Here is a 23,826-nt window from a genome sequence, read left to right on the forward strand (position 1 = left end):
CCCACCCCTTCCGCTAGACCCCAATATGACCCCTGAGATGGTAAAAAATGAACCGGTGAAGCCGTGACGCGAAGCTCGTCGAGGCCCAACAACAGCAGCCTCATTCATGAACACATATTTTGATTATATTTTCCACTTGACTCAGAGATCACTTCTTAAAATGTGCGCATACCGGATTTCGAAAAGACAACTTAGAAATATTGTTTTGATATTATTCTGCTGCATTGGTATTTGGACCTTGAGAAGCTCCCGTGGGTTTAGTTTAGTTGGATGTATGTGTTGGTCTAGCTTCAGAGACCATGATGGAAAGCATATGCAAACATGGGTTATTCACAATTAATAGGATGAGAGGTACACAGATTCATGGTCAGATGCCAATGAAAATATCAGGACATCTTTTTAGACACGGATTCTGTAACAATAAGTATGATTGGACTGCTTTGTCTTAAGGGTATTCTGCGTTCCATTTGAATAAAGCCATCTGGCATTACTGGCAGCAAACAAATGAAAACAAAGTATTGTATAACATCACATTCAACACAGACTGTAAAGCATATATTTATATAATGAAGCACACAACATGGTGTAGAAATAAATAAGGAAACCTTAACCTTAATCAACCTTAAAAAAAACTACATTGTGCTTTTGAAATAAAAGCCTTGTTCATTTCAATGGGGCCACTGCACTGCCACAATGGGGCTCATGCATGTGTTCATTTGGTTGCCTCTTTTTGCCCACAGTTAATAATATTTTACCATTACGGATCAACCCACTTTATTACATTAGCTACAGCCGCAAAGCAGAAGCTCCAACATCCAAAGTGCGGTTTGCCATCACAAAGGTTGACGGATAATTGCGTATCGATCAACGCGCTGCACGGGCCAATCAAATAAGTGCACAGCCCAGGTAAATGGTGAATGGACTTATATAGTGCCCTTCTAATCTTCTTACTACTCAAAGGGCTTTTTACACTTCATCCATTCGCACTGATATTAGAGGCTACCTGCCCTATGAACTGCCAATCTTTCGAACAGAGCAAAGAAAATATAAATCTACCACCATCACCATTACTCTGTTTTTTTTTGCTTAAAGAGAAGAAGCTGCTGTACAGTTTAATGTTGAAGGCCCAAACGCATTAAAAGCATCCGAAGCGTGTGTCTTGAAGTACACCTATTGTTTTTAATGTGACGCACAAAAAGAGTTTCGAGGCACGTCAAACTGCTTTTGGAGCATCACATGACAACCAAGCGACCACAGAACTGTTTTTTTTTTGCTGCCTGTTTGTCATAATCTACCTTTTCCCTCCACCTGCTGTCCTTTCTCTTCTTTCTTCATTCACTTTCCCTCCCTCTCTTTTCTTTATTTCTTTCATACAGGCATGGCACCACACTGGGTTAGATGGCGCCACCTTTTGTTGTCTTAACTTGACAGTTAAGTTTATATGACAAAAGGCGACGATCAAGTTTAGACAACAAAAGGCGACGGTTAAGTTGAGGTGACAAAAGGCAACTGTTAAGTTTAGGTGACAAAAGGCGAAGGTTAAGTTTAAACGACAAAAGGTGACAGTTAAGTTTAGAGGACAAAAGGCGACGGTTAACTTTAGACGACAAAAGGTGACGGTTAAGATTAGACGACAAAGGGCGACAGTTAAGTTAAGACGACAAAAGGCGATGGTTAAGTTTAGATGGAAAAAGTTGATGGTTAAGTTGAGACGACAAAAGGCGACAGTTAAGTTGAGGTGACAACAGGCGACTGTTAAGTTTAGGTGACAAAAGGCGAAGGTTAAGTTTAAACGGCAAAAGGTGACAGTTAAGTTTAGACGACAAAAGGGAACGGTTAAGTTTAGACGACAAAAGGTGACGCTTAAGTTTAGACGACAAAAGGCGACGGTTAAGTTTAGATTGAAAAAGTTGATGGTTAAGTTGAGACGACAAAAGGCGACAGTTAAGTTGATGTGACAACAGGCGACTGTTAAGTTTAGACGACAAAAGGCGACGTTTAAGTTTAGACGGAAAAAGTTGACGGTTAAGTTGAGACAACAAAAGTTGACGGTTAAGTTTAGACGACAAAAGGTGAAGGCTAAGTTTAGACAAAATAAGCTGACAGTTAAGTTTAGACGACAAAAGGCGACGGTTAAGTTGAGACGACAAAAGGTGACGGTCAAGTTTAGACGGAAAAGTTGATGGTTAAGTTGAGACGACAAAAGGCGACAGTTAAGTTGAGGTGACAACAGGCTACTGTTAAGTTTAGATGACAAAAGGCGACGCTTAAGTTTAGACGGAAAAAAGTTGACGGTAAAGTTGAGACAACAAAAGTTGACGGTTAAGTTTAGACGACAAAAGGCGAAGGTTAAGTTTAGACAAAATAAGCTGACAGTTAAGTTTAGACGACAAAAGGCAACGGTTAAAGTTTAGACGATAAAAGGCGACAGTAAATTGTAGAGGACAAAAGGTGATAGTTTAGATGACAAAGGCAATGGTTAAGACGACAAAAGGCGACGGTTAAGTTTAGACGACAAAATGCGACAGTTAAGTTTAGACGACAAAAGGCGACGGTTAAGTTTAGATGGAAAAAGTTGATGGTTAAGTTGAGACGACAAAAGGCGACAGTTAAGTTGAGGTTACAACAGGTGACTGTTAAGTTTAGACGACAAAAGGCGACGTTTAAGTTTAGACGGAAAAAGTTGATGGTTAAGTTGAGACAACAAAAGTTTACGGTTAAGTTTAGACGACAAAAGGCGAAGGCTAAGTTTAGACAAAATAAGTCGACAGTTAAGTTTAGACGACAAAAGATGATGGTTAAGTTGAGACGACAAAAGGTGACGGTTAAGTTTAGACGACAAAGGGCGACAGTTAAGTTTAGACGACAAAAGGAGACGGTCAAGTTTAGACAGAAAAGTTGATGGTTAAGTTGAGATGACAAAAGGCGACGTTTAAGTTTAGACGGAAAAAGTTGACGGTAAAGTTGAGACAACAAAAGTTGACGGTTAAGTTTAGACGAAAAACGGCGAAGGTTAAGTTTAGACAAAATAAGCTGACAGTTAAGTTTAGAGGACAAAAAGCGACGGTTTAGTTGAGACGACAAAAGGTGAAAGTTTAGATGACAAAAGGTGACGGTTAATTTTAGAGGACAAAAGGTGATAGTTTAGATGACAAAGGCAATGGTTAAGACGACAAAAGGCAACGGTTAAGTTTAGACGACAAAATGCGACAGTTAAGTTTAGACGACAAAAGGCGACGGTTAAGTTTAGATGGAAAAAGTTGATGGTTAAGTTGAGACGACAAAAGGCGACAGTTAAGTTGAGGTTACAACAGGTGACTGTTAAGTTTAGACGACAAAAGGCGACGTTTAAGTTTAGACGGAAAAAGTTGATGGTTAAGTTGAGACAACAAAAGTTTACGGTTAAGTTTAGATGACAAAAGGTGACGGTTAATTTTAGAGGACAAAAGGTGATAGTTTAGATGACAAAGGCAATGGTTAAGACGACAAAAGGCAACGGTTAAGTTTAGACGACAAAATGCGACAGTTAAGTTTAGACGACAAAAGGCGACGGTTAAGTTTAGATGGAAAAAGTTGATGGTTAAGTTGAGACGACAAAAGGCGACAGTTAAGTTGAGGTTACAACAGGTGACTGTTAAGTTTAGACGACAAAAGGCGACGTTTAAGTTTAGACGGAAAAAGTTGATGGTTAAGTTGAGACAACAAAAGTTTACGGTTAAGTTTAGATGACAAAAGGTGACGGTTAATTTTAGAGGACAAAAGGTGATAGTTTAGATGACAAAGGCCATGGTTAAGACGACAAAAGGCGACGGTTAAGTTAAGACGACAAAATGTGACGGTTAAGTTTAGACGACAAAAGGCGACAATTAAGTTTGCGTCAGACGTCATTTCTCCAGTAATATATACTTAATTACGGATGATGAGTCTATGTGAAGTGTTCTGTATCTCTGACCAGGTATTGGAAGTTTTGGGGATGATCTGTGTCATTTGATAGCTGAGTTATAGTGATGTAATTCTGATGTAGTTTTTTGGATTTGATTTGGATCAACACCAGCATCCTCCTGAGGATAACACCTTGGGACTTTCTAATGGAAACTGAGCCAAAGTAATCAAGCTAAACATACAAGCCAAATAAAGCACATGCGATCCGTGTGCGGGCCCTCTGGTACCATCACAAAGTTAAGTGTGATATTATTTACCTGGCTGTTCAGCCAAAGCTTACTTTGTTACGGAAAAAGGAGCTTGATCACTGCTTTTTGTTATTTTGGTGCTTAATCAGACAAATGAGGAATGAAGTTGACGCGTCGTGTCGCTCAACACGCAGCCAGGATTTCAGACCTCTCAGCGCTCCATGGAGCCCCAGGGTCAACAGGTCTGCTGGCGCGGGCCACAGTCACGACTCTCCTGCACCCCTGGATATTCGCTCCTAGCGTAATGACAGCAGGGATGATCCCCTGGCTCCACACACACGATCCCGTCCGGCAGGTTCGACTCCTGAAATGTCCTATGATGTCACACTGGCGTGTTTTTGTTCCTGTATCCCGTCTGAAATAAAGATCCCATGTACACTCCAGGGTCCACTTAAGGACAGAGGAGGAAGCTGAGGAGGGAGTTATAGTCGAACAAGTCAACCTCTGGTGGAGGGATTTTCTGACCTCAAACATCTGGAAATTATAGCATGGGAGTCTGACGCTGAGACAGAACCCTGTGTTCAGTACTGCAGATATAATACAACGGCGGGTGAGAACCAGAAGGGCCTCAGGGAGATTTTAGGTGAAAATAAGTTTGATATATTAGGGCTGTTGAAGTTAAAGCGATAATAACGCGTTAAATCAAATTCCTCTTAACGCCACTAATGGATGTTTTGTGATTATGACCCTCGGCCCCAGCGGAGTTTGGGAAATCAGGAAGCGGTGTAGCAGTAACATTGTGGAAGGCAAGGAGAAACAAGCCTCCTCGGGGTTCCTCCTCATTAAATTTCCTTAAAACAACAGCTCTGGGCTGAACACTGCAGCCGAGCGTGAGCAGAGGGAAAGAGGAAAGAGACGTTACTGAAAACACAATTAAGACTCACTGAGCTGGAATGAAAACACTGTGCTGCAACACGTGTGTTTCTCTTTAATTAAAGACATTATTTTTTTAAGTAATGTGTAAAAATAACCCTGAATATATCCAAATACCAAAATAAAAAAACAAATACCTGCTAAACAAATGAATATCCCAATATCTAATGTTACAGTCAGGTTAATCTGCCCTTTCAGCCTCATATTTTGTGAGCATGCAGCACCTTTGAGGTTACATTGGAGAATATTCTGGACTGTGTTTGTCATTGTTTTGGATTGTTGCAATAATAATAAACATACATTTGCATAAAGCAGCATATTTGTCCAGTCCCATGTTAATAGGAGCATTAAAAACTTCAGAAATATCCCCATTAAGTACATTTAAAACAGATTAAAAAATATGCGATTAACTGGACGTTAACTGTGGACAACATGCGATTAATCGCAATATTTGAATCCACTGACAGCCCTGATATATTTATATATCAGCTTCAAACTCTTGATGAGCTCTTTCTACGGCCACCATGTGAATATTAAACCATTATTAATCAAAAACCAAAAGACCTACGCAAAGCTTTGAAATGTAAGGTAATCACTTTAATTTAGTGCAATATTTGTTCTAGTTTTGTTTTGTTTACTTCTCTGTCATATCGCTGATATTCTGGGATGTCTCACGGGTCGTATAAAGTAGCGTCGGGCTTCAGCTGTTTTTTTTTTGGGTGATTTACTGTGTGGATTATATCGGTGTATGATAATGATATTTTCTGTTGCATATTCACACAAACCTTTATGGTTTTGTTCTTTATAATGTAAAACAAAAAACATAGTCATTCCGTATGTGGCTGGGGTATCAGAGAAACTCAAGAGGATCTTCAACAAACACTGCATCCCTATGTATTACAAACACAGTAACACACTCAGACAGCGACTAGTACATCCCAAGGACAGAACACCACACACCCACAAAAGCAATCTGGTTTATGCTGTCCAATGCAACGAGGAATGCAAAGATCTCTACATTGGAGAAACAAAACAACCACTGCAAAAACGCATGGCCTAACACAGGAGAGCTAACTCCTCAGGCCTGGACTCTGCTGTCCACTTCCATCTCAAGGAGAAAGCCCACTCCTTTGATGACAACAATGTCCAAATCCTGAACAGAGAGGACAGATGGTTTGAAAGAGGAGTAAAAGAAGCCATCTATGTAAAAGTAGAGAAACCATCACTAAACAGAGGAGGAGGTCTGAGACACCACTTATCTCCAATTTACAGTACATTGCTGCCCTTTCATCCCTTCCCAGGAGATCCAACAATCTAACCTCAAAGAACAACTGTTCACAAATGTCCTCCTGTGACTCCAACGACGGTCGTTTAGACTCAATAGAGCACTAACGAAGTTGGAAACCAACTTCCCACCAACGACTGCCACTCTAACGACGGGCGTGGGCATTTGGAGCACAAAGGGTTTCAGTGACATCATCGTCCTTGTGAGAGGTTAAATACCTGGATCTCACACCAGTTAGTTGGACCAGTCCCAGCCTGGTCAGATGTGTACATGAACTGATAAAGCCTCTTGGATGAGAGGTGAAACGTCTTCCTAGACAAATAACCAAGTCCAGTTGCTTTTGACTGAAATTGCTTTGAGGAAAACAAAAATAACTTTGAAATATATCGGTGGGATGTGGATCTGATCCATGTTGTCGTGTCCTTATCCTCGTGATTATTCTGCAGATAAACCTATTAAAGCCCCCAGCCCATAAATGATAAAAAACAACGATAAGAAAGGAGAGAGAGACGTGACTTCTCTGCAGACCTCTGCTGCTCCATGTGCTGTGGACACAGAAGTGGCGAGGCGTCTCCAAACCGAACTAGTATTGCCGGCTGAGTGTAATACCCTGGGCAGACCGCCAGACCTCCCTGCTGAGAGGTGTGAAAATAATTTGGGTGGATTCTGAAAACTGTGGCAGCTGCCTGTTTGACTCATGACAGCACGGCCAGCCGACTGCAGATCAGATCGCTTCTGTTCGCTGCAGGCCTTCTGCTCTCAGACCAAAGAAAACAGAATAAAAAAACATTTGAAAACAAATGAAAACTGAATTTGCGCTTTTGTGGTCGCACCTGGCCTCCGACCATTCAAGTTTCCATCCAAACTGTCCAGACGTCCAGAAAATATGAAGAGAAGACTTTGACGGAATTTAATAAAAGTTTGAAGATCGGCATCAAACGTCTCTCCCTCTAAACAATTATGATTACAAGAACGGGACAGACAAGCGTAAAAACATTGTGCCTCACTGTTGCCGGCGGGGAGGCATAAAACCAACCACAACTTCTGCTGCCTCATTACCTCTCACCCCTTTGGCAGCAGTGAAGCGTGCAGCGGACATCATGACCAGAGAGATTTAAGAGGACACACCAGGAAAAATCAGCATTAATCATTTAAAGATTTTGTTCTATTTCTCTTCCTTACAGCTGCAGTCAGCAAGTCTGGCAGATCAAGTTTACTCAGTCAAATTTCAAATGTTTACAACTCTCACGCCCCTCCCCCACTAACACAGAGCTCCATCACTCCCTCCAATGGAGTGTGCACCAGATTCCTGTGAACGCTCCTGTGTCTTCTCTCATTAATAAGTGACATGGAGTACACGCTACATGGAGGTAGGCTGGCAAACTTACTCATAGATAGCAACTGCTAACATCATTTATCATATGCCTAGCTTGAGGCTTGTGCCTGTGATGTTGAAACATGAGCGAGGGGGGATCTGTGGCGTGTGCACGAAGTGTGACTGAGGGGCCGTCCACACGAACGCGTGTATGTTTGAAACTGTGTATTTCTCTGCTCTGTTTGGCCTTTCATACACACGTAACCGCAGTTGTGGGCTCCTGAAACTGGTGTCCTTTATAACCAGAGTCCAGGGTGAACTTTGGAAAAGTCCAGTTTCAGGAGTCGTGTGGACAGAAAAACAGAGAAGACTTGTGGAGCACTCTGGACGTGACCCTCTGACGGAGTTGCTGTTATGGAGGACCTACCAATCCACATTTTCCTGAATTTTGCTGATTTTAAATTCATGAGTGACAGTGAGAAGTAAATCAACTCTGCTGTCAGTCCACATGAAGGAATCCGCCCAGCCTCGGTTCGCCATTGTTGTTTTTACGGTCTGAATTTTTCCAGCCTTGTGATTGGCTATAATGGCCTTCCTGTTAGGAGTCCTATCACCACCTACTGCTTTAAGGCAGATTTTGCGTTTTTATGTGGAGGGGACATTTTTTTAACCGGGGCCATAAAAGTTCAATTTCAAAATTACCCGTGTACGTGTGGACTAAGCCTGACAGTCAGCTCTTACACAGCCCTGCGCACCTGTGTAGAGCTGCGTTTTTTTTTCTTAAACTGGCTGATTTATGTTGTTCTATTGGAGCATAGTGTCAGCTTCAGGCAATATGATCAAAAAAATGTTGTCGACTAGGACTTTAACATGTTTTATTTCAGACTATGAATAAAACATTTATGTTACTTCACTTTGTCTGTTTGTGTCTGTAGATTTCTCTTCAATTCAACACGTTTTAACATTTGATAATCCTTAATTTACATATTTAAACACAGCTTTTCATATTAAAAAAATCAGCTTAATATCAGTAATTAACTGGGGAAGTTTAATGGATATCTGTTAGTTATGTAAGTATTTTTCCTATTTACCTGTAGTCTCCACTTATATTTTTCGGTCAAAACAACATCAATCAGCGGAAACTCAGAGTACATTAAAAAAGCAGAAAAAAGTTATGTGAATGCTTCCTGTCAACTCTCTCACGCGCACGCATGCACGCATACACACATACACGCATACACGCATACACGCATACACGCATACACGCATATACACATACACGCATACAGACTGAATTGGAGAGATTTACGGCATCCTTCGTGTGATGAAAGAAATTCCTTGACCGTCTCATGGACAGACAGCAGCTGGGAGGAACATTTAAGGGAACCTTCGCTCTGTTTTTTTTCCTTCTGTCTTTGTGAGGAAATGTTTTTCAATGAATGCGAACATGTAATTTAAATTTAAAACATGTCTGATCTTTTTAATGTTATTGCCTTCTTTTTGTATTCATTTTTGGTATTGTATTTCCATTTTAACTTGATAATTGTCTGATTTTAATTCACTGTTCCAACATCCAACACATTTTGAAAAGTGCTGTATAAATAAAGTTTATTATTATAAAATTCTTATTATTATTATTATTACTATTGTAATTAAAAGTCTTTTACCATGTTGACTTGCAGCGTCTTAAGGGCACATCATGTTTCATTCAAACACAGGTTATCTCCTGTGAGTGACAGGACAGATGTTGAATCTCTGGATTCATGTGGGCTTTTATTACATGACACGTAATATTTGGAGCCTGAACACAGCGTTTCACTTCATGTTTGTACTTAAACATGAACATTTGGAGTCGATTTGAATAAGCACACTATTGCATCAGTTGCTGACTGATCCTCAGCGTTAGCCTGTTGTTACTCTGCAAATCAAAGTCAAACGTGGCAGATGTTAGCTTGGATGCACTCGCTCATGGTGTGCTTGTTTCTGCAGCTTAGGGCGCCCCGGGTGGGTGGAGCTGGAGTTTTTTTAGTCGTGTGTCAATGGGTGCAAACGGACCTCCTCCCACTCAGAGCGTCTCAGGATGGAAACAAGATGGCGTGAATTTGCATGACATCACAGTGACGAGCCAATCACATCACACGCTTTCCCAAAATGTCTGCCAGCAACAAGTTAGTTTTTTTTTGATTGTTTTTTGTTCTTCGTCAAATTAAAATAAAAAGAATAAATGCTGAATTTGAACCTGCAGAACGTTTTGGGAAACACAAAGCAGATCACATGAAGCTGGAAGCAAGAAAGTCAATTAGCCAATCAGCTTCAGCTTTACCTCCGTCGGTCCTCCACTCTTGCTATTGGATGGAAGAGCTTTCTACACACCAAACACAGAGGCAGATACAAGAGCATCAACATGTGAGACGATATTACAGAACCTTCCATTGTGACAGGTAGATGCTAGCTAACACCCGCTCCGCATAAACACATCATACTTCGCAGACGTCAATACTTCAACGACAGTATAGCTCCAACTTTGTCATTTTTTTACAGCCTGAAATTACCAATAGTCTTAAATACCAAAAATTACACAATTAAACATTTTCCAGCAGGACTCTGATCTGAAAATGTGAAAAAATTAACAATATCAAAAAAGATGCACCTTTCCCTGACGTTAGCATGTAGCTATCTTAGCTAAGTGGAATAGCTGGAGTAAAGTTATAGCAACACTTTTTACTGTCCAAAATCAATAATAAAGGCTTCTAGATCACATCACTTCGCATTTTAACATTTTCCAGCATAGATACAATCTGAAAATGAGGAGAAATGAACAACATGAACCAAGATGCAGCTTTCCCGGATGCTAGCATGTAGCTAGCTACATATAGCAGTGTGTGTAAAATAGTCTGTTGTTGTCATTTCAGATCACATTCCTGCAGGAACATGAGTTTTTTGCTTTATATTTTATTTATTGTCATTTTATCTCAGTAGAAAGTGTCGCTGCACTCCATAAATGTCTGTTGAAGCTGTTGGATGCTGTTAGAGGGTGTTAACTAGCATCTACCATAGTAACAGTGACACACCTGAGATAACAGATCATCATGTTTATATGCAGACTCCTTTAATGCAGAGTCTATCAGACTGGACTGCTGACATCCTGCCACAGATCTGGAAACACCTGGGAACAGTCTATCAAACTGAACCACTGACATCCTGGAACAGACCTGGAAACACCTGGGAACAGTCTATCAAACTGAACCACTGACATCCTGAAACAGACCTGGAAACAGTTTATCAAACTGAACCCCTGACATCCTAAAACAGACCTGGAAACACCTGGAAACTGTCTATCAAACTGAACAACTGATATCCTGAAACAGATCTGGAAACACCTGGAAACAGTTTATCAAACTGAACCACTGACATCATGAAACAGACCTGGAAACACCTGGAAACTGTCTATCAAACTGAACCACTGTCATCCTGAAACAGACCTGGAAACACCTGGAAACAGTTTATCAAACTGAACCACTGACATCCTGAAAAAGACCTGGAAACACCTGGAAACAGTTTAGCAAACTGAACCACTGACATCCTGAAACATACCTGGAAACGACCTGGAAACACCTGGAAACAGTCTATCAAACTGAACCACTGACATCCTGAAACAGACCTTGAAACAGACCTGAAAACAGTTTATCAAACTGAACCAATGACATCCTGAAACAGACCTGGAAACACCTGGAAACAGTCTATCAAACTGAACCACTGACACCCTGAAACAGACCTGGAAACACCAGGAAACAGTTTAGCAAACTGAACCACTGACATCCTGAAACAGACCTGGAAACACCTGGAAACTGTCTATCAAACTGAACCACTGTCATCCTGAAACATACCTGGAAACACTGCAAGTTCTTCATCAGTGTGAATTTGAAACAACTTTTTTCAGGAGAGTCTGCATGTAAAAGTGATTATTGCACATTTAAATTCACATAAATGTAATCCAGACAGACAACTCACATTTGTCTGAAACACTCATCTCCTCTCTTCTGTGATATCATTCATCCTCCCTGTCCCTGTGTGTCTCACCTGTGTCCCTGTGTGTCTCACCTTTGTGTCTTACCTGTGTCCATGTGTGTCTCACCAGTGTCCCTGTGTGTCTCACCTGTGTCCATGTGTGTCTCACCTGTGTCCCTGTGTGTTTCACCTGTGTGTCTCACCTGTGTCCCTGTTTTTCTCACCTGTGTCCCTGTGTGTCTCACCTGTGTTACTGTGTCTTTTGCTGAATGGGTTGAGTGTAGCTTTAGCTTTGGAGGTCCAGTTGGCGGTGCTGGAGCCGAAGGAGCTGGAGGACAGAGACTTGCCCAGGTTGTCTGAGCTCACCTTCTTGGTGTTGTTGGTTGCCGTCTTACTCCAGTCTGCAGAGAGGAAGCAAACACAGCTGCTTTATTAAGGGGGCCAGTGCAGTGAAACCACGACTTTCAGCCTTGACTGGATGGGCATCTCTTGAGATAAATGGCTGGTCATACACTGCACTCCCCTGGCTCGCCAGCAACACACCTGCCGAGTGTGAAGTCGATCGGAGGGACGGTTCTTGAGATATGTGAATTACAGACACACACTAGGACGAGCGAACAGAGGTTCACTGCTTTAATGTTACAATAGTGCAGTGTTTGTTTAAGGCGTGCCCATTGATACAGGCTTATTGCATCATATACGTATATCAATCTTTATGTCTGCTGAAATATAGATAGTGCAGTCCCTGTATTCTCCCAGAGGTGGGAGGAGTTACTGGAGACCTTCCCGTCTTCATGTGCGTGCTACGTAGCTTACTGATATCACAAAACTAACTAAACAGGAAACTAAAGGACATAATAGATTATCTAAAAAAGTGATCAGAGTGCTTAAGATGAATAAGCGTCCCTACACAGAAAACAAAGCACCAATAGGCTCCTTCCTTTTGGATTGACTTTGGTAATCCACTTGAATGAACTTTACTATGAGAGGACCTGGTACAAGGGACAGTATGCAAGTATTTAAAACACTCTTTTAATAAACTCTGGGTTCACTAACTACGTTGTTGGTGCTTTGTTTAATGTGTAGGGACTCTTATCATGCTACTGCTACGGTTTGGTGTCATGTTGAGCAGTATTGATGGTTAAAGAAGCTGTTTTAATGCCATCACCATTCTGCCTCGAGCTAAAAACTGTTAGCCATGTGCAGCTGCGACTGTAAGCGACTCTCCGGGATATCTCTGTTAATAGTTTATACATGAAAAACCTGTCTCGATGGCTGATTTGATGTATGTTAGTGCCGAAAAAGACCCTGGGATGATTGGAACAGTGAATCTCCAGTATGGTTTTAAAAAATCATACGAACTAGCAGACCCGCCCTTCATGTGTGAAGACAAACTCTTCTTTTATGATCCTCTCAGTGAGGAATTTATGTCTGAAAACATTTCTCAGGCTTTCACTGAGATGAACTGAACCTGGAATTGTTGGTATGAAAAGGTGGAATGCATGACGCTTCAGGACATATACAGCACTCAAGTGTACCTGGAGAAAGTCCCGCTCCGTGTTTATCTTCTGTTATTAGATGCAAAGTCAAGAGGACTAAAGGTTTTAGATTTTAATAAAGTGCTGTTGTCTTTTTCTGCTGCGGTGGGAACCTGGCACAAGTCCTGCAGACAGATCTGACAGGACTCCTGAGGAGACAACAGATTAACTGTTCTCTGCAAGACAGACAGACAGACAGAGATGGACGGACAGACAGACAGACATAGATCGACAGATAGAAAGACAGGCAGACAGCGACAGACCGACAGACAGAAACAAAGACAGACAGACAGAGACGCACAGACAGACAGAGACAGACCGACAGACAGACACAAAAACAGACAGACAGACAGAGACGCACAGACAGACAGACAGAAATAGACAGACAGATTAACAGACAGACAGATGGACAGACAGTTTAATAGAAAGACAGACACAGAGAAAGACGGACAGAATAACAGACAGACTGCCGGGTACCTGAGTTGTCAGAAAGTCTGAATCGTCCGCAGCAGACATATCTCCTCCACTGCTTCTGCACATTTTCTTTCAGGGCGCAGTGGAAGATAAATATGAACAAACCTGCAGAAAGAAAGAACAGCTGAGTTTTGTTAACATATTGAATTTGGATTCAACAGGTGTTTCTTTAACTGGACACGTCCCTCTGGACAACACAGTGTGGAGACAATTTACTGAACCTTAATCTGAGCTGTGTGGTCACCTTGCAGTGAGTTGAAGATGGAGAACAGGTACATGAAGGCCAGATTGACGGGCCCCCAGGCGAATAGAGCAAAGCCCCACGTCATACCCAGCAGGAAGGTGAGGCTGATGACGCTCCGCAGGTTTCGTAGGACCTGGATCACAACAAAGGAGTCCATTTATTTTATATTCATGCGTTTTTGGTGCTAGATGATTTGTCATGAGCACATGAATGCAGCATGAGCAGGTGTATGTAATAAATCTGGGTGTTCAAAGTGACGCCCAGCAGTTCTGCTGTATTCACTTCCTCTCGCAGTGTACGGTTGCTGCGTTTGCCGTTGCGACCGCAGATCTGCAGCATCACCACGATGAACATAGCCACGTTAAGCAGAAACACCACACAGAAGTAAGCGACGCAGGTGGTGTAGAAGACCACCGAGTTCTGGATCCAGCAGCTGAGGAGAGACCACACAGATGCATATAACTGTCACACTAACATGTGACAGGCTGTGTGATTATGCATCTTTTAGTACTTACAACTCTGAGGACCCCTCTCCTGACTCTCCTTTGCCATACTCCTGCAGGCCGTAAGAGTTTTTATCCACGGCAACAACAATCCCGACCAACACTGCAGGGAGACCTGCAAATAAACATATCAGAGCTCACGTCTGTCTGCCTTCAACTGTCAGTCATCTGCACTGCCAGATGTCACAGGTTTATGGATTAACTCAGTTGTATTTCAGAGTTGACACTGTTGTTGAGAAAAACAACAATTAAAGCTGCACCTGAACATTTGGGTAGAAAGTGCAGGATTTATACACCTTTTCCTAGGTCAAATTCAAGCGCTTTTCAAGCACTTTCAAGGTCCATTTTCAAGGTTTTCCAGCACGTTACAGCTGTGTGTAAATTATATTTTTCTACAAATACATGCATATGGAAAATGATTTTTTCACTTTAAAAAAAATCACGTTTAAAGAGACAGTATTATGCTATAAACAACTCCCGTAACACCAGAAGGATAATAAATTAAACTTCTATTCTATAGCTATTTGTTGTGAAAGAAATCCAGATACAATTGCAAGCATTTTTAAGCACTTTATCCCAAATTCAAGCACTTTTCAAACCTTGAAAACACAACATTACAAATTCAAGCCTTTTCAAGAATTTCAAGCACCTGCATGAACCCTGAATGTAGAAATAAATTAATTGTTAAATTGGGACATTATTAAAGAGACTTCAAGGATGAGTATGGCTCTTTCTCTTCTTTGAGCGCCTCACCCCATCCCAAGATGCAGAACTTGAGGATGTATCGGCGGATGTAGGTGTTGAAGACTTTGACCAGCGCGATGTACATGTGGATGGACTCCAACCCCATCCAGGTGAAGGAGGTCAGCAGGAAGTAGTGCAGGAAGACGGCCACAGACAGGCACAGCCAATCGGTTCTCCGACTGGCCAGCCAGCCATCCAAAAGGAAGACCATGTTGAGGAACAACAAGGACGTACTGAGGTTCATCAGGATCTTGGAGGGGTAGTCCCGCCGGAGTTTTCTGATGGAAGAAAAAGGAACAAATGAAAGAGAGGTGGTTGAAACCGGATTCTGTTGACAGCTTGATTTAGTAGTAGTTTGAGTTCATTTTTACAGCGACCCTCTCTGACCACCTGAACTATCGTATTGTCATTTCTTGATTTCTAAAGGGTTTCTTATGTTTCTCAGACTTGATCCAGATCGCTGCAATTTTTCGGAGGTTTTGAACTTCAATTTCTGGGAGTCAAATATGGACAAGCATGCATCTATAGATTCTATTTAATCCAATACAGCGAAGGGTTAATTTCTTTAAAGAGACACTGCTGTAGAACTGTGGCCTTGTACTTGTCTCTGTCTTGTTGGACTCTATTGAGAACTGGTCAAGTTGTTCACGGCTGCTGGTTCAGGATGAGTTGCACAGCACGTTCTTGATGTTTCGTATTCAATTTTCAAACATAATCATCATTCAAACAGTGTTTGCTTATCACGCTTTGAAAAATCTTACAGAAAATTCTGTCCAGCATCACTCATTAACTTCTAGTAGGACTATTTTGTTGTTGCAGCAACAAAGATGCATCATCTGAAGCCTGCACCAACACTAATCCTGCCAGTAAGAAGAAGAGCAGTGAGGAAGAAGGGGGTGAGGGTCCGAGGTCTCGATACGACCATACACTTGTGTGGTACAGTTCAGAGAACTCAGATACTGTCAGCTTTTCCTCCATGCTGGCGAGCTTGGTCTGGGTTATAGATGTAAACAGAGCAGTCTGGGCTGGCTGCCCTTTTTCTTTTGGCCTCTTGGGCATTCGTCACAGCTCTCGGTGGTCAAAGTTCAGCCTAGTTGAGAGCTGAAAGTTTCAGAGAGCAGAGGCTCTGTTGATGTCATAAATCTAAGGTCATGTTTTATTTTGAAATAAGAGCGCTGAAGGAAACTTGGACACGACCTGGGCTCCATTAAATTGGTCTTGACTACAGTCCTGAATGCAGGATCTTGATCTGTACCAAGCCCCCACCACAGCGACTTCCTGGTTGATCCAATAAGGAAGTGCCAAAAACCCTAGTTCTCCGAGTGTTCACTAGGAGCAGTTTGCACAATAAAGCAGTTTCTCATTGACCCCCATGTTAAACAGGCCGTTTTAACAGCATAATTAAAACAAAAACATTCTAGTCTGTATGTTTAGGTCATATCTCCATGAAAAAACTGAGGGGGGGTGACTTTTTTTTTTACCAGGATAGTTTTTATTTTATTCGAGGTTAAAGTTTACGAATAATTAGGTGCGCAGCCTCTTAAGTGACAGCTAGCCGCTGAACCTCACTTATCCTCGGAGGCTAGTTGTCAGGATTAGCATCATTAGCATGCTAACTCCATCATCTCGACCTGGACTGCGGTCATTCGTGTGGTGGTGTAAATGACAAGATGGTTTGCTCTTTGATCAACTGTACCAACGGAGGGTTTAGGAACACAACGTGTTAGCTCTGTTATGCTAATTAAATAGCGCACTTGCAACGTGACTTGCAATACAACGTCAGCGTACTATCGATGGAACATAAACTAGATGCTAATGTGGAGCACCGGGAGGATTTGGGCCGTGAGGGTCGGTGTTTTACAGTCTATGAGCATGGAAATGTGTTGAATATCAGTTTAAATCATAGATCAGAAATTCAGCCTGAACTTCACTCCCGGAGCTGGTGCAATCTCCACTAGAGACACAGGAAATAAAATAAAAAAGACTCCCGGTCCCAGAAAAAAATCTCAACATTGACTCCCACTCTGGTTTATCCAATAATACGTTCTGTTAGCCTAGCTCCCGGGCGGTGGAGCTAATGTGGCTAATTCAGTATATGTCAGCCAGATGGACGTATCTCCCTCCTCCTAATGTCACATCAATGCTCTTTTTTGGTAAAAGGAAATGAGGCAGAGTCAAAGTCTGACAAGATGGCGACTCCCAGAGGTGATTACGATTGGATCAAGTTGAGAGAACGGACCTCGACGGAGATGCTACGTCCATTTTTTATACAGTCTATGATCTGTACGCAGCGGGACAAGATTTTGTTATCAGAAGTGTGGAGATTTTTGACTAGAAGTGTTTATTTATTATAGTTTACTAGTTTATTATAGCTTACTGTGCACATATAGGAAGAATTTATAGAAAATGTATTTAGCATGTTTTCACATAATTATTAATCTAACACAGATGATATGTAATGAAGGAATGTTGCAGCCAACCTCAGGTTAAAAAAGAGGCAGGAAGACATTACTAGACAGTATTGGGAGTTGAAATCTGATATAGAAGGAATATGAGAGCAGAACAGAAATGTGCAGCTGATTAATGTAGCGCCACCCGAATGTTGTGTTTTCATCAACACAATGAAACGTTTTCAATAAACATTTCTGCAGAACATTGACTTTCATCACATTTAATTTAGTTCACTGATCAGTATCCAGTTATGGAAACTAAAGCATCATTAACATTTCCAGGCACTTGTTTAAAGCTGCTCTAATCAACATGTTGTTTAGATGAACAAATCATCCAATAACTGCAGGTATTGTGACTCACTCGAAGGCAATGTAGGTGAGCAGCGTGGCAGCAGAGAAGATAGCGGAAATGCCGCAGCCGATGTAGGTTATGAAGGTTAGGATCTTGTTGTTTTTCCGGTCGATGTGGGGCGAAGCTCCAGAAATGTCCTGCAGACGCAGAGAGAAGAGAAAAAGGTTAAAGAACAACAACAGAGAGCCCAGCTGCTGTTTGACACCGTCTCAGTGATATCAACCGTTAGATTGCACTAAATGATTCTTTCCACATGAATACTTCTCTGGACAGAAGACGTCATTTTATCACTAAAGCTTGAACACAAACACTGCAAAAGGGACATTTGCAGAGCTTTTTGTGAAACCTGCATAAAAGAAACAATTGTTCGAAAGAATGGTCCGTGACGTAACTCGATCCTAAACTAAACCTACCAGAAGACATACAAAAGTTGTTTTCTTTTTACATTAGAGAATGCAAATCATAGGAGAAAGTTTGACAATAAACATCAGTGTGCACGAACAACATTAAAAAAAATGTGCTTATCTGTTAAAGGTGTAAAACTCTGGAATTCCCAGGAGGATGAACTAAATAGTTGTCCGACTAGCTTGATGTACGTATTGTATAAACTGTTCCATAGGTTTAGTATTTAATTTTTTTATAACTGTGCGAGGGTGGGGGAAATCAGGGGAGGTCATCACATGCTTGTGTTATGCTGAAAAGGGGCAGACAAACATAAGACAAATATAAGAATTGTATTCTTCTTATCTGCTCCTTTCCATTCATGTAAATGTTTAAATGTATTGTGAATTGAATTTATCGTTGTGTGTCCAATGTAATGAATAGGCATTTTCATTAAAGGAACAAATAAAAAAAAAAACAATAAAAAAAAACAACCTTGATGAGCATCCTGACATCCAGAACTGGTCACTCATCCAACCTGATCGAAGTGAAGTCTGACCAAAGCAGCCTTTCCAAAGAACACACTGTTCTCGCCATCAGCAGTAAAACTGTTGTTTTTTGTCTTACCATAAGGATGCCAAAGTGTGTGAGGTGGTCACACAGACAGATGGTTTTGTTGTTGCTGGATTCTTCAGACACTCTGCAGCCTTCTCCATTCCAGCCTCCGGCACCACCTAGTGGCAGCACAGGGGTGTTACAGTACATTCACCTCCAATTCAATGGCGAAAATGAATGATTTTAAACTGTGATGCAGAAAGACTTACTGTTCATGCTAAAGTCCCAGAACATACAGACTGGATTCAGGTTGGACTGTCAGGAGACAAGAAACATTCAAAAGATTAAAAAAAGGTGACAGTTAAGTTTTAACAACAAAAGGTGACGGTTAAGTTTTAGCAACAAAAAGTGATGGTTAAGTTTTAGCAATAAAGGTGACGATTAAGTTTAGACAACAAAAAATTACGGTTAAGTTTGGATCACAAAAGGTGACAGTTAAGTTTAGACAACAAAAGGTGACGGTTAAGTTTAGACAAGAAAAGGTGACGGTTAAGTTCAGACAAGAAAAGGCGACGGTTAAGGTTAGACAACAAAAGATATCGGAGGACAGGCCGGTAAACAATCCCAGACACGGACGGACGGACGGACGGACAGACAGACAGACAGACAGACAGACAGACAGACAGACAGACAGACAGACAGACAGACACACACACACACACACACACACACACACACACACACACACACACAAACACACACACACACACACACACACACACACACACACACACACACACACACACACACACACACACACACACACACACACACTGATTGATCTGTCTGTACCTGTTCAGACAGGTGAGCAATTTCGATCTCCACCGGATCCGTCAGGTCAATGATAGAGAAGTTCCCTACGCTGCTCGCCACCACGTAGCTGTTCAGAGAGCGTCCGTCCTGCTCTTTCTGAAAACAGTTCATTAGTGTTGCTGTTAGCATTTCACTTCATTAACTTGTGTTTGTCCATTTGTGAACTCAACAAAACAAAAGCTCTCTGTGTGCTCGGACCTGGAAGAGGTTTGTGCTGCTGAAGAACATGAAGTGGATCCTGGACAGAGATGATCTGTCCACTTCACTCAGAGACACACCGGACAGAAGAGAGGACGGAAGAGTCACCTGAGCTAAAGGGTTCATCCTCTCTTCAAAATCAATCTGCCAGAGGGGGGAGAGAGAGAGAGAGGGAGGGGAAGAGAGAGACAGAGAAAGAGAGGGATAGAGAGAAGGGGGGCATCAGATTAAGTTAAGTCTGTGGTGTTTCCTGTGGGTCTGTGTTGTTTCCTGTGGGTCTGTAGTGTTTCCTATGGGTCTGTGGATCTGTGGTGTTTCCTGTGGGTCTGTGGTGTTACCTGTGGGTCTGTGGTGTGACCTGTGAGTCCGTAGTGTTTCCTGTGGGCCTGTAGTGTTTCCTGTGGGTCTGTGATGTTTCCTGTGGGTCTGTAGTGTTACCTGTGGGTCTGTGGTGGTACCTGTGGGTCTGTAGTGTTACCTGTGGGTCTGTAGTGTTACCTGTGGGTCTGTGGTGGTACCTGTGGGTCTGTAGTGTTACCTGTGGGTCTGTAGTGTTACCTGTGGGTCTGTGGTGTTATCTGCGGGTCTGTGGTGTTTTCTGTGGGTCTGTGGTTTTAACTGTGGGTCTGTGGTGTTACCTGTGGGTCTGTGGTGTTAGCTGTGGTTTTGGGGTTTGACCTTTGGGTCTGTGGTGTTAGCTGTGGGTGTGTAGTGTTACTTATGTATCTGTGGGTCTGTGTATCTGTGGTGTTACCTGTGGGTCTGGGGTGTTACCTGTGGTTCGTTGGTGTTACCTGTGCATCTGTGTGTCTGTGGGTCTGTAGGTCTCTGGTGTTACCTGTGGGTCTGTAGTTTTACCTGTGCATCTGTGGGTCTGTAGGTCTCTGGCGTTACCTGTGGGTCTGTAGTGTTACCTGTGGGTCTGTGGGCCTGTGGTGTTAACTGTGGTTCTGGGGTTTTACCTGTTGGTCTGTGGTGTTACCTGTGGGTCTGTGGTGTTTTCTGTGGGTCTGTGGTTTTTCCTTTGGGTCTGTAGTGTTTCCTCTGGGCCTGTGGGTCTGTGGCGTTACCTGTGGGTCTGTAGTTCTACCTGTGGGTCTGTGGTTTTAACTGTGGGTCTGTGGTGTTACCTGTGGGCCCTGTGGTGTTAGCTGTGGTTTTGGGGTTTTACCTTTGGGTCCATGATGTTAGCTGTGGGTCTGTAGTGTAACTTGTGTATCTGTCGGTCTGTGTATCTGTGGTGTTACCTGTGGGTCTGTGGTGTTACCTGTGGTTCTTTGGTGTTACCTGTGCATCTGTGCGTCTGTGGGTCTGTAGGTCTCTGGTGTTACCTGTGGGTCTGTAGTGTTACCTGTGGGTCTGTAGTTTTACCTGTGCATCTGTCGGTCTGTAGTTCTCTGGCGTTACCTGTGGGTCTGTAGTGTTACCTGTGGGCCTGTGGTGTTACCTGTGGTTCTGGGGTTTTACCTGTGGGTCTGTGGTGTTTTCTGTGGGTCTGTGGTGTTTCCTGTGGGTCTGTAGTGTTTCCCGGGGGCCTGAGGGTCTGTGGCGTTACCTGTGGGTCTGTAGTTCTACCTGTGTGTCTGTGGTTTTACCTGTGGGTCTGTGGTGTTACCAGTGGGTCTGTAGTGTTACCTGTGGGTCTGTGGTGTTAGTTGTGGTTCTGGGGTTTTACCTGTGCATCTGTGGGTCTGTAGTGTTACCTGTGCATCTGTGGGTCTGTGGGTCTGTAGGTCTGTGGTGTTACCTGTGGGTCTGTAGTGTTACTTGTGGGTCTATGGTGTTACCTGTGGGTCTGTAGTGTTACCTGTGGGTCTGTGGTGTCACCTGTGGCTCTGTAGTGTTACCTATGGGTCTATGGTGTTACCTGTGGGTTGGTGCCATTTGGAGGTATGTAGGCGCTGAACGACGTCCCGTTGAACTCGGTGGCGTTGAGGGCAGATATCCCTAGAGACAGGTGTCTGGAGGTGATATTGATGGACGGACCCTCAAACTCGATCTTCTGGACCAACTCATCGACTGTCTTCAGAGCTCTGAGGAGAGAGACTTTCATCAAACAATTTCACAGGAGAGGATGAGCTTTAGCGCGATCGTTGGCGTGACAGTGATGTGGCCAGGACCATCTAAACTTTAAGCTTATCCCCAGCTCTGCCCTCTTGTCCATACATTTAAAAAAAACAAGATGAAGCCGAAAATGTTTAACTCCTGGCTTCAAAACGATAGTCCACAAACCATCCGATGTTGTCACGGTGGCTTCGTCCATCTGTTATATTTCTACAGTGCAAACGCGATCAACTAGCATTTGAAACAACTGACTCACAGCTGAGGTTCACACTCCAACGTGTCCACACGTCATAAAACAGAAAAAAGACAGGCGCTGAGCAGGACAGGACACTTTCACATGTCTTCACAGGTTTATTGATGCAAATGAGAAAACCAAGAAGCAGAGACAATGAGTCGTGGGTCGGCCTGGAGCAGCTTTGTTTTTCTGGTGAGATTTGCAACATTTTGATGTGCTTTAGACCACTGTTGACTGTTGACCGATGAGCTGTAGGTCTGCAAAAGCTTTAAAGTAGAAAATGAAATAAGATCAGAACAGTAGAAACAGTAGAAAACAGTATAGAACTCGTCTTACTTCTCAGAGGAGGCAGCGAGCGCCATCTCTGAGCTGGTCATGACGTTGGAGATGATGGTGACGACGGTTAACGCCAACGTACTATTGATCTTCGCCACATTTACCAACTGCTTCACCTTCGTCACCACTTTGGACACCTGCAAAGACAAGTGTTAAAAGTTATTTTTGTTTTTATAATGGTAGGGGACATTTTAAGGTTTAATGTCTGTAAGAAAACAGTCCACGACGTCGTAACGTAAAGGTAGGAACCTTCACTCAGCGTTAGACCGCTTCACACATAAACACCACGCTGGTTAACTGTCTATTGACCTTTTATGGAGATTTTTGGACAATCATTGAAGACTGAGGGAATAAATAATCCATTGAAAAAGAAAGAAGTTGGACGCTTATGATGCATTACTATTCATCATAGAAGTATTATTGTCCCACCTCTTCATTGGACAGCTCATTGTTCGTGATGTCGGCAAGCTGCACTGCCACCTCAGCTGCATTTTCTGCACAAAAACAGAACAAATGATTCAACACAAAAACATATTTATCCTCAAACCAAGTCATGTTTCTCAGTATCCTCCTGTCAGAGGCCAAATACTTTTTTTTCTATATGACTTTGGGAATATGTTTTGATTTATGACTTGACTTCTTGGATGAGAAAATCAATGAGTAAACAGGTCGACTCATCAGTCAGTATTTTCATTTGCTTGTTTTCTGCTCCAAAAGTGATTCTACCCTCTTACACATTCTACCTTCAAATCCACCTAGTGGCTGAGCGTACCTGCCGACACCTCAATGGTTTCGATGTCCGTGCAGTTACTAACGTCTGCAGCTGACCAGTAGGAGGAGAAGTTCTGTGGATCAATCAAACTGAGAAAGAGAGAGACAGAGAGAGAGACAGAGAGAGATGAAGAAAACTGTAAAATCCACAAGCTCTTTGTTGTCATGGCTTTGGTTAAGATTAAACTGACAAAAACACCTGCACAAATCTTTAAAAGACCTTAAGAAAGGGTTCTTTTCTGTTCTGCTGTAATGCCAGATCCAAAATTGAATTGAATGCTAAACATCTGAGCGGACAAATACAGGGATCCCAGTCTTTTCTAGAGATCATTTTCCAAGACTTTTTGAGTGATGATCTAATTGACATGACAGACGGGTCGCAGAATGTCTGATTTAAAAGACGCTCAGTCTGTTGCTGTGCAATGTATTCTCGTCAT

The 23,826-nt window shown here is 42.4% G+C and overlaps 1 protein-coding gene across 3 annotated transcripts in view; it reads right to left on the reverse strand.

Moving 5' to 3' along the window:
• The window catches only part of adgrg6 (adhesion G protein-coupled receptor G6), a 100,639-nt gene that overhangs the window by 4,792 nt on the left and 72,021 nt on the right, over positions 1–23,826 (reverse strand). For 2 of the 3 annotated variants that reach the window (XM_083933771.1, XM_083933769.1), the window contains 15 exons: positions 23,391–23,479; positions 23,048–23,112; positions 22,619–22,755; positions 21,851–22,016; positions 19,984–20,127; positions 19,765–19,881; positions 19,182–19,227; positions 18,985–19,091; positions 17,986–18,113; positions 15,184–15,452; positions 14,443–14,545; positions 14,210–14,360; positions 13,928–14,060; positions 13,687–13,788; positions 11,917–12,072 (listed from right to left, as the gene is read on the reverse strand). In XM_083933771.1, coding sequence (XP_083789897.1) covers positions 11,917–12,072; positions 13,687–13,788; positions 13,928–14,060; positions 14,210–14,360; positions 14,443–14,545; positions 15,184–15,452; positions 17,986–18,113; positions 18,985–19,091; positions 19,182–19,227; positions 19,765–19,881; positions 19,984–20,127; positions 21,851–22,016; positions 22,619–22,755; positions 23,048–23,112; positions 23,391–23,479 — 1,913 coding nt within the window. Of the gene's footprint in view, positions 1–9,986; positions 10,029–11,916; positions 12,073–13,686; positions 13,789–13,927; positions 14,061–14,209; positions 14,361–14,442; positions 14,546–15,183; positions 15,453–17,985; positions 18,114–18,984; positions 19,092–19,181; positions 19,228–19,764; positions 19,882–19,983; positions 20,128–21,850; positions 22,017–22,618; positions 22,756–23,047; positions 23,113–23,390; positions 23,480–23,826 lie in introns of all 3 variants that reach the window. The other variant, XM_083933770.1, reaches the window with a different exon arrangement.

The sequence above is a fragment of the Echiichthys vipera genome, assembly GCF_963691815.1.
Source record: "Echiichthys vipera genome assembly, chromosome: 19".
Classification (NCBI taxonomy): domain Eukaryota; kingdom Metazoa; phylum Chordata; class Actinopteri; order Perciformes; family Trachinidae; genus Echiichthys; species Echiichthys vipera.